Source organism: Varanus komodoensis, unplaced genomic scaffold, assembly GCF_004798865.1.
Source record: "Varanus komodoensis strain SLA01 unplaced genomic scaffold, ASM479886v1 scaffold94, whole genome shotgun sequence".
Taxonomy (NCBI): Eukaryota; Metazoa; Chordata; class Lepidosauria; order Squamata; family Varanidae; genus Varanus; species Varanus komodoensis.
The window spans coordinates 698,542-713,089 of NW_025336646.1; the positions used below are offsets into that span (position 1 = coordinate 698,542).

At 41.0% G+C, this 14,548-nt stretch overlaps 1 protein-coding gene across 2 annotated transcripts in view; it reads right to left on the minus strand.

The window, feature by feature from the left end:
- The window catches only part of PRAG1 (PEAK1 related, kinase-activating pseudokinase 1), a 47,556-nt gene that overhangs the window by 26,532 nt on the left and 6,476 nt on the right, over positions 1-14,548 (minus strand). For both annotated transcript variants that reach the window (XM_044418943.1, XM_044418944.1), the window contains exon 2: positions 9,975-10,397. In XM_044418943.1, coding sequence (XP_044274878.1) covers positions 9,975-10,310 — 336 coding nt within the window. In that variant the 5' untranslated portion in view covers positions 10,311-10,397. The remainder of the gene's footprint in view (positions 1-9,974; positions 10,398-14,548) is intronic.

The window sequence follows — 14,548 nt, forward strand, 5'->3', positions numbered from 1 at the left end:
ACCTCAGCAAGAACTTGAACTAAGTAAGGAAGACTGAATTTAATGTAGCTAAGTGGCCCAGAAAGCATGGAGAAGAAAGCAAAATATTAATTGTTCCTGATTAGATAAGAGCCATTTTCATTCCAGCATCAAGGATTTTTCTCCCCCAGGTTCAGGTTGACTAATTATTTCCTTTCTCTTCTTCTACAACTGAATTCAGTTCCCTTATCAGTGCCCTCATCTGTTATAAGCATTCCAAAGGCCTAGCCACTCTTCTCTGTAAAGCGGCATCCGGCTTATTGAGAAGCCTGCCCATTATACAAATCATCCACATCAAGGAAAGGAATTCAAAAAGCTGTGTGGCAGCCACCTTTCCACAAATGACAGCACATCCCTTATGCCTGGAAAGCAATTCTAACCCATCACCTGTGATCTCATTGTTGTCAACAGAAAAAGAGGTGTCTTTTGCTAATGAGCACATCTCTCCACCTGTACAGCCTGATCCAGAATGTAGTTCTGGCTGCAATCCTTTGCTGGCATATTTGGGAATAAGTCTCATTAACACAGTAGGACTTAATTCCGAGTCAGCATCAGTTCAGGTTGTTAGCATGATGGGATATTTTTCATTTCTTTCTGAGCAAATGCTAGACTCAATTAAAAATAAGGCTCTGGTGAAAAATGTATTGAACACTGCTTGGGAATGAATAAATAAACCAATGCCACCACATTGGTATATTATGCTTGTTTTATTTATCTATTATTCTGAAACATTTTTAGGCCACCTTGAAATGATAAACCCTTATATGAACGTTATGTGCCGCATTTTAACAACCTACAGGATAGAATAAAAACCAGCCTTTCCCAGTTGGCTGGGGGATTATGGGAGTTGTAGTCCAACACATCTGGAAAACACCAGGTTGAGGAGGGCTGGAAAAAGTATACTGAAAACTGCTGTCTGGAGCAATAGTTGCCTTTTGCTTTAAAATTAAATCAGATGTGAATGTTCAACAATCAATATTTGCTTTTGAACACTGTTCTGTCACCAAACAGTATCAGCATTTTATTTAATGATAAAAAAAATGAAAAGGTACTAATCCCTTGATTTCTGACAAACAACATCCCCTCATGACCATAATGCATCCTGTCAAAACATTAGCAGTGAGAGAGCTGTGCGTGTGTGTAAAATCAATTGTGTTACACTTGGGGTTTGTGTAAAACCACTTGGCTTTAAGTAGGCAACAGCTAATTTGCATCTTTAACTTGCTCCGTATTTAATTAACACATAATTAACATTCTTTACAGGAAAAACCACATGGACTTTAATTGGATCCAGGTTATAGCTAGCAGATAGAGAGGAGTCCTGTGAGGCTGCCTGGGCAACATGAAAGTTTAGAGGTGTAAGATGTCAGGTTGTGCTTTTGCTGGCAAAGGCAAGTCAACATATTAAGAAAGAGAATTCTTATTTGCACTACCTTTTAACTAACCAATTACATGCACAGAAATTATTACTGAAATCTCAGCACTGGAGCCATTTTGAGGTACCGAAGGAAATAACTTACAGTTGAATAAACAAAAGCTACCATGTATAGAAACAGAGTGAGTCAGAAGGGACTTCCCGGGCCATCTAGTCTGACCTCCAGCACCAGCTGGCTCCACTCACAACATGCCCACCATGTGGACGCCTAAGAAAGAAATATTATCTGCAGCTTGCAATCCTATATACACACTTACCTGGGAATGCACCCCACTAAATTAAACAAGATTTACTTCTGAGTAGACACCTACAGACACAATCCAAAGGGGCACTTACATCCCTATCTATTCCTTTTTTGTTCCACTGATTCCCTTCTGAAAATTGTGAATCTCACCAATTCTGCTGCTTGAGTGGCACCCACTGCTTATGCAAGGGAGATTTAGCACTTTGTAGGGAAGTCCCAAAAGGATCAGAACAATCTCCTTTAGTTTCAGGTTGGCCTGGAAGCACTAACTACCATTGCATAACCTGCCCAAAAGGACCCATCTTTGAGAAGTGTAGGAGGCATTCTGGAAGGAGGGGACAAGCACCACCAAGCACTGATGTACCCTCCTGCTCTAAAGCACGGCAGCTGAAATAGGCCATTCAGCTGTTTTGCAGAGCAGGACAAACATGGATGCAGCATGGTGGCAATCTTCTGAATTCAGAGGTTTGCAGGCCTTCCCACAAGACTGCACTCTAATAAGGCGATCTTCTCTGCCCAAAGTGTGAGAGAAGGCTGTGCATTAGCACCTGTTTTATTTAACCAATTTCTGAATGACCTAACTCCTTTACCAAACTCAGCTGATACTCATTCCCCCAAACTAGCTGCTGTGGGGGTACCACAGCTGCTCTATGGTGAAGACTCTGTCTTCCTGATCTATAATGACAGCTCCCCAATTAGAAAAGCAATTGACTGGGGTGTACAAGCGGACACCCTGTGTGTCGTGCACAACACACGATCAGTACCACAGGTTGCACAATGTAATGTCCAAACCTAGACCAATGGGCACTTTAGGACTATGGTTTGTTGTTGGGTTAACTGTTCCATTTTTATCCCCTAATTGGGCTGTCTGGGTTGGGATGTCATGCTGCACAGCCTATAAGGGAGCTACTGTCCATGTGATGCAGCAGAGAAGCCAAGTGCCTGATGCTGAACAGCAGCTCACTGGCTTTTTTTTTAACCAGCAGATTGTTGCTACATGCAAAAGAGCTTATGGTCACAATAGAGGTTGGCACTGTATCATTTGCTGAAGGCCTCTGCCCATTTTTGTGAGGCTACAATAATACATTGCATCAAAATCAAGATCTTAATTTTTTCTAAACACAGAGAATTATATAGTGGGGGTTTTAATGGAAGTCCAATTGAACAAGCTTGCTCTATTTTTAATTATTTAAAATGAGGTTTTCAAAGATCTTCTGCACTTTTGTTGGCCTGTAACAGCCTAACAACTCTCCAAGGAGTCTGTTTTGCATAGGGTGGCCAATTAACAGTTATGGCTTTACAGATATTTTGTACTAAGAGTACAACCTGGCTCTTATCTGGGAATCCATTTGGATACAAACCATAAATAATGAGGTTGAAAGTCACTTCCTCAGAATAACTTGTGAAGTCGCCACGTCTAGTTCTCCATTTGAACTTTTGTCTTCAGGCAAAGAAAAAGCGAAGAAGTTTGTTTGTTAAGAAAAGATACTGAATGGTGAAACTCGGCCACTACTTTTGGCATTTAATTCCCAATGGGAAGCAGAGGGGCTCACTAGCTAAAAGCTATTCCTGTCTGTAAGCCTCGGGTGCATTTACACTGGCTTGTATGAATGCTCTGCCATTTGCCATACTAGAAAAGAGATTCAATAAGGATTATTCATTGCAACCTTGTCCCTGTAGTTCAGGGAAATGAGAGACCGTAATGCATTTTAGAATATGGTCATTTCTATTGGGATATTAGGTAATAACTGGTTTTATCTTTCTTATCTAAGTGCCTTGGCAGAGACAATCTATTTTATGTTCCTTACATTTTAGTAGACCATAGTTAACTGGAAAGCTTGTTAAAAATCTGTTGCCACTGAGAGCCCAGCTTTTCATTTGCTTAGCATGGATAATACACTCACACACAGAGATATGAACACACCTTGCTTTTTCAATCTGGTCCTGGATGGCAACAATAGTTTTGAATTTGGAATCTATTATTTCCAAATAAAATTAAAAATTCTTTTTAAATTTAAGCTCCTGAATAATTAATTAATTAAACAATTCCTTACCAGTTATAACTAAGAAGTGTCAGTTTACTAATCTGTTGATTCAAGCTTGAAAATCTGAATTTTAATTTGAATTTAGCATGGGAAATGGCATGTAACTTTGGGCAGAAAAATCGCATGGTAAGGTTTGGTAAAGCCCCTAGTTTGGGCAATGGTGAGTTCCTGGGTCTCCCGGACTGACAAAGAATGTGAGAGCTGTTCATTCCCGAAGTTCAAATTCACAAACTATGCTATCAAAAACATCAAACAGATTTTGAAATCATGAGATCTGAAAGCATAATACATGTAGGGTTCTGAATATATCTTCCCTTTCCCTTTCAATTTTGTGGCTCTGGGGCATACTGCTGTTACAGTTTCCCATTTTCTCTACAACAAAGGGGGGGTAGAGAATTGCTTTTAAAATAAATTCTAAAAAAAGATTTCTAGGATTCTAAGAGCAGCCTTTAACCATCACAAATCCTTCTCTTCCTTGTACTCCATGCTATCTGATATGATTAATTCATGGACAGTCTGAAAAGGCTTCACCAGGAGTAGGTAAATGAACAGTTAACTCCGTTTTAAGTGATCGTGAGGAAATTTGGCTCATTAGAAACTGAGTCAATTAGTAACACTAGTATTTTTCAAGTTAATGCATGAAATAAATTGCATGTTCTGCCCATCCTTCTGGTATTTTCTTTACTTAATACGTCTTATCTAAAACTAGCATCGCCAGCAGTTTTTGCCTAAAGTAAAATGTCAAGGCAAATACAGACATTCCTGCCTGGGCAAAAGATCTAAGGAATTACAATGAGAAGCAAAAAGGAAGTTTTGAATAGCATGGTGACTTTTCTTCAGGGGGTGGGGTGTTCACACATCTCTATCTGAAATTCTTTTTGCAACTATTGTAAATTAAGAAATGACACCCAACTCCTTTGTATCTCAAGGTATATTTGCAACAGGTCTTTCCTTCTGCATGGAAACAGATGAAGCTGTTCATACCAAATCCTACACAGTTTCTACTCCTATGTCTGCTGCCTTGTGGGAGATCACATTTTCTGAGATAACCTGCATGACACCTGTGCAGATATTGAGAGAAACATCATATGTGGAGGCCAGGAATAGCTTCCTACCAGCACATCTCAGGAAAACACACACACACCTCCTCTCTCTTTCTAGTTTGCATGAAATGCTGCGCTACTGCTCTTCGAATTAATGCCACAGTCAAATGTCCTTTTTATGCAGAAGCGATGCTTCTGGGATGCCTTTATGCTGATCTACCAATGAGCATCGGGGAATCCCAATTATCCCCACTCTAACCCTCATGATGTCCCTGCCCATATATTTGTTTCTATCCATTAATCTAACTTAAATCCAAGTCACTACAATACTGGATACAACCCAAAGGCAGAGAACAAGGAACGATCACTCTCACTCAAGGCACCTCTGTTCCAAGAAGCAAAGAGCTTAAGATCCATTCAACCTGACTTGCCACCCGCCCCTCCATCCCCATTTTTACAGAAGTTATAGTTAGCTAACAAACAGGACATTAAACCAAGAACCTGGTTTGCTAACTAAGCACACAATTGTGTACATGTTTGGAGAAAAAAAAAAGGTCTTTAAACTTCCAAATTTCCCCAGCTAACCAAAAGTGGCTGAGGAATTCTGGGAGTCCAATGCTTTTCAATCAAAGCATGCGTGGAATTGCACCCAACTACAGTTTGGACAAAGCAAATGGAAATCTGCAGTTTGCTCCAAATGACAAATGACAGCTTCTGATGAGAAGGTGGCATAAGGGGGATTGTTGCAATGTTTGTATGTGATCTGCATGATTTATTACACAAACAATTTCATTCCAAAATGCTATCGCACCATCTGATAAGCTTTTTATTTTACCATTTTTGCAATGTTTCTAAAGGGGGAAAATCCATGATCTCTTAGCCTTAAATTCAGGAATCTGAATGGAAAGAGTGCAAGTAAGAGTGGAATGGCTCTAAACTTGGAAAAAAACTACCTGCATAGAAACAACAAAGAAGAATGGTATTGTTCATTGTATGCAGACGAAGACACTTTACTTCCACCTGTATTTACTGAAAGGAGGCTTTAAGTAAGCAGGCTTTTGAAAAAATCTTGAAAAGCATGTTCCAAAAATGGGGCACAACTCCTGAGAAGGCCCTAGTTTCCTAGTTATCACTCCCCTTTCTTCTTTTGGGGTTGGTTCCCTGAGAAGTACCTTTGCAGATGATCTTAGGGTCTAGGTAGGAACATAGGGAGCAAGACAGAAGACTATTTATTCTCCTGAGCTTTCAGTGGATTATTTTAATGCTGTTTTCTTCATTTTATTTGGTTTTTTAATGGTTTTATTCCTGGGTACCTCCTACTGCTGTTTTATCTATTTTTATCTAGTCCTCCTTCCAAGAAGTCCAGGATGGAATTCATTATTCCCACCTTCTCATTTTACCAGGATTATAATGGGTTTGTTGAGTGACCCATGGTCACCCAATGATCTTCATGTCCAAGTGGAAATTTCAACGTAGGTCTTTCCAAACCTAGACAAGGACTGCTCCATTCCATTGGAATTTACAATTAATTTTGAAACCTCCGAGACCAGCCCTTTGATCAGTGTACCACACCAATTCACAACAACCGTTTCAGTTGCAGTTAATCATTTATTGCTATATTTGTTTTAAAATTACTTTTTAAATTTTGTGGTAGACCCCTTGAGAGCTGTTTTGTTGAAGGCAGGACAGAAATATTTTAATCAGATTGAAGGAACATCGAGTATGACAGCATCCATACTACTGTATGGAAATGTCTTATAACAACAAGGATGCTTACTGAAAGAAAGTGGCATACAAAAAATGTTCCAAGGGTGCAGTCCTTTACACAACCAGAAAAAAGTCTGACAACTTCCAGCCATCTGCAAGCCACCATGGAAACTTAGTGAATTCTGGGAGATGTAGGACTGTTTTCTGTTCAAACATTTAGTTATTGATTTATTTTCCCCACCGCATGACTCTCTGGGCAGTTCACAGAATGAAAATAAACTACAAATATAATATCCATAAACCAAATTTTGACAATTAAAATCATACACAAGAATAAAATGGCAGCAATAAATGCACTGATGAACCATTAACAGTTGCACTTAAATTGGTTCAAGGTTACAGAAGCAATATAGTCAGTCCCTGGGTTATGAATGACTTCCGTTCCTGAGAAAATGGAAATTTGTCTTTAAGTCAAATTTCCATGTAAGTCTGATCATATACAGCTGTCTCCCCATATTCGCATAGATCAGAGGTGCAGGACCCCGGTGAAAGTGGAAAAACCATGTATATCTCTGCCTCCGCCCTGCCCAAACTTACTGATGCCACTTCTTTGCAGCAAGGAAATGCCAGAGAAATTTCCCTCTCCAGATATAGGTGGGGCAGGAAGACATGCTTTGGAGGCATTCCTTCTCTCCCCTTCCACCTCCTCCCTCTCTATGGTGATGCTTTAGAGGCCTTCCTCTCTCCCCTTCCACCTCCTCCCTCTCTATCGTGATGCTTTAGAGGTCTCCCTCTCCCCGCCTTTCACATCCCGCCTCTCTCTATGAGGATGCTTTAGAGGCATCCCTTCTCTCCCTTTCCATTTCCTCTCTCTCTAGGGTGATGACAATTTCCTGCAGGATTTTTTAAAAAAAAAATCAATAGTCTTTATGGAAGTTTGTTCGTAAGTACAGGTTTTTCATAACTTGGATGTTTGTAACTCTGGGACTGCTTGTACAACATAATAAAATGTAGTATAGTTAAAATATTAAAATATTGGAATATTAAAATAATGGGTAAATAAAGCTTTTGCCTGGCATCCAAAAGAATAAAGGGTGGACACTAAGCACACCTCCTTGGGGAACTGATTCCGAAGTTGGGGACACAGGCTGGCATCCTTAGTCAACGGGAATGGAAGATTAAAGTTCCACATATTATTGTATATAACTAATTGGACATATTGGCCGAGTGTATTGTCACATTCAACAGTGGCCTAGCAATGCATGAGCAAAGGGGAGCCCTCCCTCTCTGCTCTTTCTCTGGCATGACCACAAGGGCACTGGAAGTTTTTCCTTCCATTTTTAGCTGCAGTTTAGGGCAATGTCCAAAGTCAGATGCACTGTGGTTAGTCTTCGCAGCACTTTACAAAAACAAGCCAACCACGAACTGTGGTTTATGATGTTACCTTGTTTCAAGAAATGATAGTTAAGAGAACCACAGAGTTCAAAAGCAGTATAAAACTAGGGTGAATCAAAACCAAAGTGAAAGTGTCAGGATTACTTCTTCACAGAAATGTTGGGGAAGAGGGAAGGAAGATGCACGTACATCCAAAGACTCTTTCATGTGATACAACCTTCTTTAATCTTTTGCCCTACAGATGTTTTGGGTTATAGTATGCAGCAGGCCCAGCAGCATGGTCAGTGGTTATGGATGATGGGAGCTATAGCCCAATCAAAGTTTGGGAGGTCTATACTAAAACATAGTTTAACATAGTTTAGTTGTTATGTTACAGGGAAAGCAATGACACAGTCCCCAACCAATATTTGGCATCTCTTCTTTTTTTTTGAGTAATTTGAGTAGAAAGAGATAAAAACCGTATTTTGTTTTTGTTATTTTGTAATAACATCTGCAATGTCTATTTTCCCCATTCTCTTTTGCAACTGCAGTGTTTCCATAGTTAAACAGTAATAAAAGTAGTGTTTTGCACTACATCCAGGAGGCTGGTGACCCCGCTGTATCTCCAAACAGCTTCAAGCAAAGAATGTAGGAACTACCATACTGGATGGTAAGAAGAGTCCCCCTGATCCAGCCACATGTGGGAAACCCTCAAGAAATAGTATACTTCTGTATAGGTTTTTCTGCAACTGGTATGGATCCCATCTTTGATACCAGAGGTGACATATCGCTATCATGGCTGGTAGCCATTGATAGATCCACCTTTCATGAATTTGTTTAATCTCCTTCTAAAACTGGTGCCCATCCTCACTCCCTCTTGAGGAGGAAGTTTCACTATGTTTGACACATGCATCCGTTAACTATAGTTCAACTATGCACCCTAAACATGACAATCTTACACAAAGAGCTACGATTGGCTGGCAGCCCACCTTCCTCATAATCAAAAGGAAACCTAGGATGGGAAGCTGCACAGGAAGTAGCTGCCAATAAAGCTTCTTCCTTCAATTTTAAACATGGCATTCCCATGCTGCCAGTTGAGGATAGAAAATGACTACATAATTCAAAGGCCGTATATGATTGTACCATCTAAAGTGTGGAATCTAAGGCAGCCTGGGCCTGATAAGTATCTAGTTAATAAACCTCTCAGAAACACCCAAGTTGCGGAAATGTCTCTACAACAAAAATGTAGTTCAAAGGTAATAAATGAACAAATCTTTCTCCATGAATCATACATTGTGTTAAATGCCTCTAGCAGTCCTCGCACTGCAGACATCAACCGCAAAGCCAGAACTTCCAAGAAAAGCAAGCCTAGTAGGTCAGCAACCTGGATTGTCTTCTGTGGATTAGTATGCCAGGAAGCTACTTGGCACTCACAGCAATCTCTTGACAGCCAGTTAGTCCTATCACAGTGTTTTATTTGACACCTTCATCTCACAAGCCCCGAAAATTTAGGTTTGAATTGTCAGGTTGTTAAGGGGTGAGCAGCTGCAGCAAGCTGGTCAACTTTGGGATATTCCACCTTCTGCTGAGGTGTTGTACCTGTCCTAATCTGACTCCCATTTCCCCAAAGTGCACTGGGAGTGGGATGGACACAGCTGTGGTTCCCCAGGGAGTAAAGGCCAGGCTGAAAACCTGAGAGGAGCCTTCTTGATTCTCAGAGCAGCTGAGCTCAGAAGGTCCTGACGCCAAGGATGTGCAAACAGAAGTCTGCTCTTTTTGCTGGGCAGCAGCAGGGCTGTCCTAGAGGGCCAAAGGATCGAGTGAGACTAGGCAAGCACCTTGTATGAAAGTAATCATTAGAATCTTTCTGTTTCCCTCTGAAGTCCAAAAAGATTTTGCCCCCTTCCAACCAGGAACAGACCCTGAAACGGCATGTTCCCTATGTTACTGACAAGCAGAAGAATGTCAGCCCACTGGCTGCAGAACCTCCCTCGGCTTGTTCACAAAACCAACTAAAATAACAGATACTAGGACCATTCCAGGGCAAATGCAAATTTTTCAACCGAAGCAACCTTGTAGAATACACCCCACCCCTCGTTAATCATTACCTGTGGGATATCTGTGTTCAGGTTCCCATCCGCCCACATGTCAGCAACATCCGAGTTTATCATTGTTGGTTTAACAGCAATCGTTGGCTTGGAGTATGGCAAAGAAATTATGCTGTCACCCTCTGGAATGGTATGCTCAGCTTTGGCTCCGATTCCATTCAGATCCCGCGAAAGTTCACCGCTACCGCCCAGGTCCACCGGCGGTGTCTGCAGCTGGTGGAAGTTGCGGGGGCAGAAGCAGTTTTTGCAGGAGCCAGGCTTCCAGATGTGTTCCACAAAATCACTGCACACAGACATTTTCGAGGCCGCGTGCTTCACTCCGACTGCCCTCTGCATCCTGTGTACTCAGCTTTGCCACTCATCTTGCACGACTCCTCTCTGTGGCTGGTCTTAACAAGGCGGCGTGTCTGGTGACCAAGCTGGCTGCAGAGAAGGAACGGAGCACTACGATTAATTATGACATTCTCCGATCTTTCCACGTCCCTTCCTGTGCTTCCTTGCTCAATCTGCCACCTGCCCCGCTCCACTAGCCACAAGTTCCACTTACAATTTCTGTGCGTGCATCCACGTCACATGGCTCCCCCCCACCCCACAGGAAGCACATCATGTGAAAGAGCGACTGCACACTCCAGTGTCAAGTGCTGGAATTCCCAGTCCACCCCAGCCCCCCAAGCACGACACACGCATGACTGCTTAAACACGCATCCCTGATGTTCACACTTCATGCATGGCCCTGCTGCCAAAAATACTAAAGTGCCATTTGCAGAGCTGGTTGAGTAAAGGGAGTTTCTTCTCTGTGTCTTGCAGCTGCATATTAGTGTTATTACACAGCATTTATATCCCACCTTTTTCCTCTTGTGAGAAGCCCTTAAGGCTTGCATAACCCTGCTGTATCCTCACAACAACAATCCTGTGAGGTGGGTTAGGCTGAAAGTGAGTCACTGGCCCAAAAACAACTGGTGAGCTTCATGGCCAAGTGGGGGACAAGAACCCCAATCTCCCAGGTCCTGATCCCAGCATTCTAACCAATCACTTTGCACTGGCTCTCTAGAGGCATATGAATCTTTGGATCAGGATAAACAGATATTAAAGATTATTGCAGATGAATATTTCCCGTTCCCATCACCGTATCACACACACCCTCCCTTGCCTAGCAACACGGCCCACCTGGCTGTTCTGGGCACTGACTCAAAAGCCAGGAGCTGAGAAATCCCTTCTTTTAGCAGCTGCTTGCATCATGAGCACACAAGGTCGGTTGCCAATCTGGAGATAAGTTTCATATCCCCAGGGGTGGAGGGGTCCCTGAAGGAAATACTTCTATGACCTGGTCATGCTGCTTTTGTAAATACAGAGGGAAAGTAAATGCATATAAGAGAGGGTTGGGCATGAAGAAATATTTCTTGCATGAATCAAACAAGAACTTGACCAATGTGAGTATAGAAAAGCCAGTTGCCCTACAAGTAAAACATCCAGCATTAAATCAGCCATATCACAAATGAACAGCATGTCTGATTCACACACACAAATGCCCGCCCCACCAGGGCCCTTCTCTAGTTCCCTAGCACAGCCAATGTGGACACCCAAACATTCAAGGTCCATCTCATTCAGGAGGGAGAAAAAACAATGAATTCAAAACTGATTGATTAAAATATGGAGAAGATGCACAATTAGAAAAATAGACACCTTCTTTTAAAAGGTTCTTGATTTAAAATAAAGATGAATTGAATGCAAATAAGTTAAGCATTGCAAGAGTGAACCCATGGCTCATTATCACACACAAAGAGTGAAAAACCACTTTTCTATATTAAATAATGTATCTGAATTTTGAAGACAAATATTATAAATATTTTATACCAGTCTTATGTATTTGCAATTCATCTACAGGACAGCACCTAACCTCCAACACCACTACAATTCAACAATATTAAAAGAAATATTAGAATCCCTTAATTCTTAGATTATTTTATATTTTATTTTATTTAGGATATTTCGAGGCCACACATCACTTTCATCTCTGGATGGCTTACAATAGATCAGCCTCCCCCAACCTGTTGTCCTCCAGATGTTTAGGAATACAACTCCCAGCATTCCCAAACATCAGTCTTAATGGCTGAGCCTGACAGGAGCTGAAGTCTAAAACACTTGCAAGACACCAGATGGAGAAGGCTGTGTTACACAAACAGAATAATCTTTATGACACAAACATGATAAAGGTAGCTAATACAGTACCACAGCAAATTCTTCATATTTAAAAACTCATAACTGAACACATGAACAGTTACCTTTTGCTCTGACTGGTGACAATAAGCCCATGCTGGGCACCTGGTCTTACAACCGGCAAGGCACCTAAAAGACTAGGGCCTCAGGCCCATAACAGGTCAATCGGCATTATATCTGCATATGTTAATTTATATCAATATGTACGCCTTTTAAAATAATTACTAGGATTTATTTATATTTCATATCACTGAAGGCACAGTCAGCCAATTAATTTCTTAGCCAAACACTATTCCATTCATTTGTACCCTAACCAAGAGAATCTCCGATTAGTAGCTCCTCTTCAGTTATAATTAATTTGCAGAGGTATGAAAAATGCAAAAATTGCCTTGTCGGTTTTTTTATGAATCTTTTTCACAATGCATGATCACCTTCCCTTCCAAAAGGTACCAAAACAGAATTTTAAAAAATTGTCAGAATTCAAATCCAAAAACAAGCAAAGTCTGGTCACCAATCCAGACCCTGCCCCAAAGTTAACAAACTCCCTTCACTTGATCTGTTCATTAATCATCCTCACTGCCATACAATAAATTCAATATCATGAGCAGTAATCAATGAAAATTCGCAAAATGGGGGTCGGGGGGGGGGGTCTGCCAGGTAGGGTGGTACAGTTGTTTTGGATTCCAAGAAATGGAACTCCAAAGAAGTTCCATTCCCCACAGAAGTCATAATGAGCCCCTCTCTATTGCTTCTGATGGGATGAATATCACCTTCTGCCCTGGTGAATTTAAGAAAGCAAAGTGAGAGTTCTTTGTAAACTCCAGTTTGAACTGCACATTAAGTTTTGCACATTAAACATTTTGCTTAATGATTTTACATCAGGACAAACAGTACCAAGCAAAAATCCATTAGCTCCCTCACTGGCCTCAGTGTTGCGGAGAGCACAATCCTATGGCCGCTGGAGAAAGTCTAGATGGCCACTGAAGCTTTCAGAGACTCAGCTACAAGGCTGAAAAAGCCCTCCATCCTCATGGCTGAGTCTCCAGGCTCAGAGCTCCCTGAGCCACAATTCAGAGCCAGTGTGGAAAGACCCATGCTGGCCACATCCCCAAGGTCACCAGAGCTTTAGGGGAGCAGGTGGGGAGAAGACTGGCACTGCCAAGATAAAATTCATCCTAGAGATTCTTCAGTTTCCATCCTCTGCACTCCAAGACATATATGGCCAGAATTGCCCATATGAAAGTTCTGTAGGGTAAGAGGAAGTTTGGGGGCTACAGGCATCTGGATTCTAAGAGATCCTAGCACTAAGAGTTTGTAGTTTTAAAGCAACAATAACCACAACACCATCACCATCACCATCACCACCAACAATGTGACCCTACAAATCAGCTACATGACCAAAGATCTCGTGTTATTATCAGAGGCAGTTGCTACAGCGACCAATTATTATGCACGCATGCCTGTTCAAGACATCTTATGAATGACAAAATCAGTACAGTGATTTAATTATGATTTCAGCCTCCCCAAAGGAGGCGGGGGAAGAGCAGGGCATAATAAAGCAACAATAAATAAGGAAGTATTTTTAATTGATTTAAAATTGATTTAATTGATTGTATTATTGATTTAATAATACAATTCCTGGAAAGAGATAGCAGCTACAGCAGGCCAGTAATATTTTATTTCTACTTTTGCCCACATCATTCTAAATTTAAAAAATCACTGTTTAACATACTGTACATTGTAGGGAAAATGTTTGTTTTTACTTGAATAGATTTTTCAATTTAACAGATCCTGAGTGCATTCCAGGCAGAATAAATAAAGGAAATCAACAAGAATAATTTAAAAGTGGGCTTTATAGTGCCACAGTTATTAATTACTAAATTTTACAGAGATCTCTGAACATATCTTTGTTTGCTTCCTCCACCCCTTCCAAACCTCCAACCCAATTAAGCTCTTGGTTCATGGTCCAACCGTTAATTGTTTTGGATCCCTGAATGCCTGCGCCCCAGCAGGGTCAAAATTCTCTTTTCATACTAATAATTGGATCAGAAAGAAGACAAAAGAATTATAATGGAAAATGTTAATTGCCCTCATTTTAAAAACTAGCCACGCTGCTAATCATAAAACCATATGATGATTAACTGAAAAGTGTATTGTTGCTACTACACAAAGAAACAGAGCGTGCAAAAAAGGCAATTAACATCTGAAACGTTGAAGCTATCCAAAGTATCACAGCCATCCTGAGGCCTTGCAAAGGATGGGATAAAAATGTTATAAATGAATGAATGAATCAATGAAGTATGACAACTGTAACACAATTAGATATCCAAACACCTAACTATCTATTTAGAATTAAT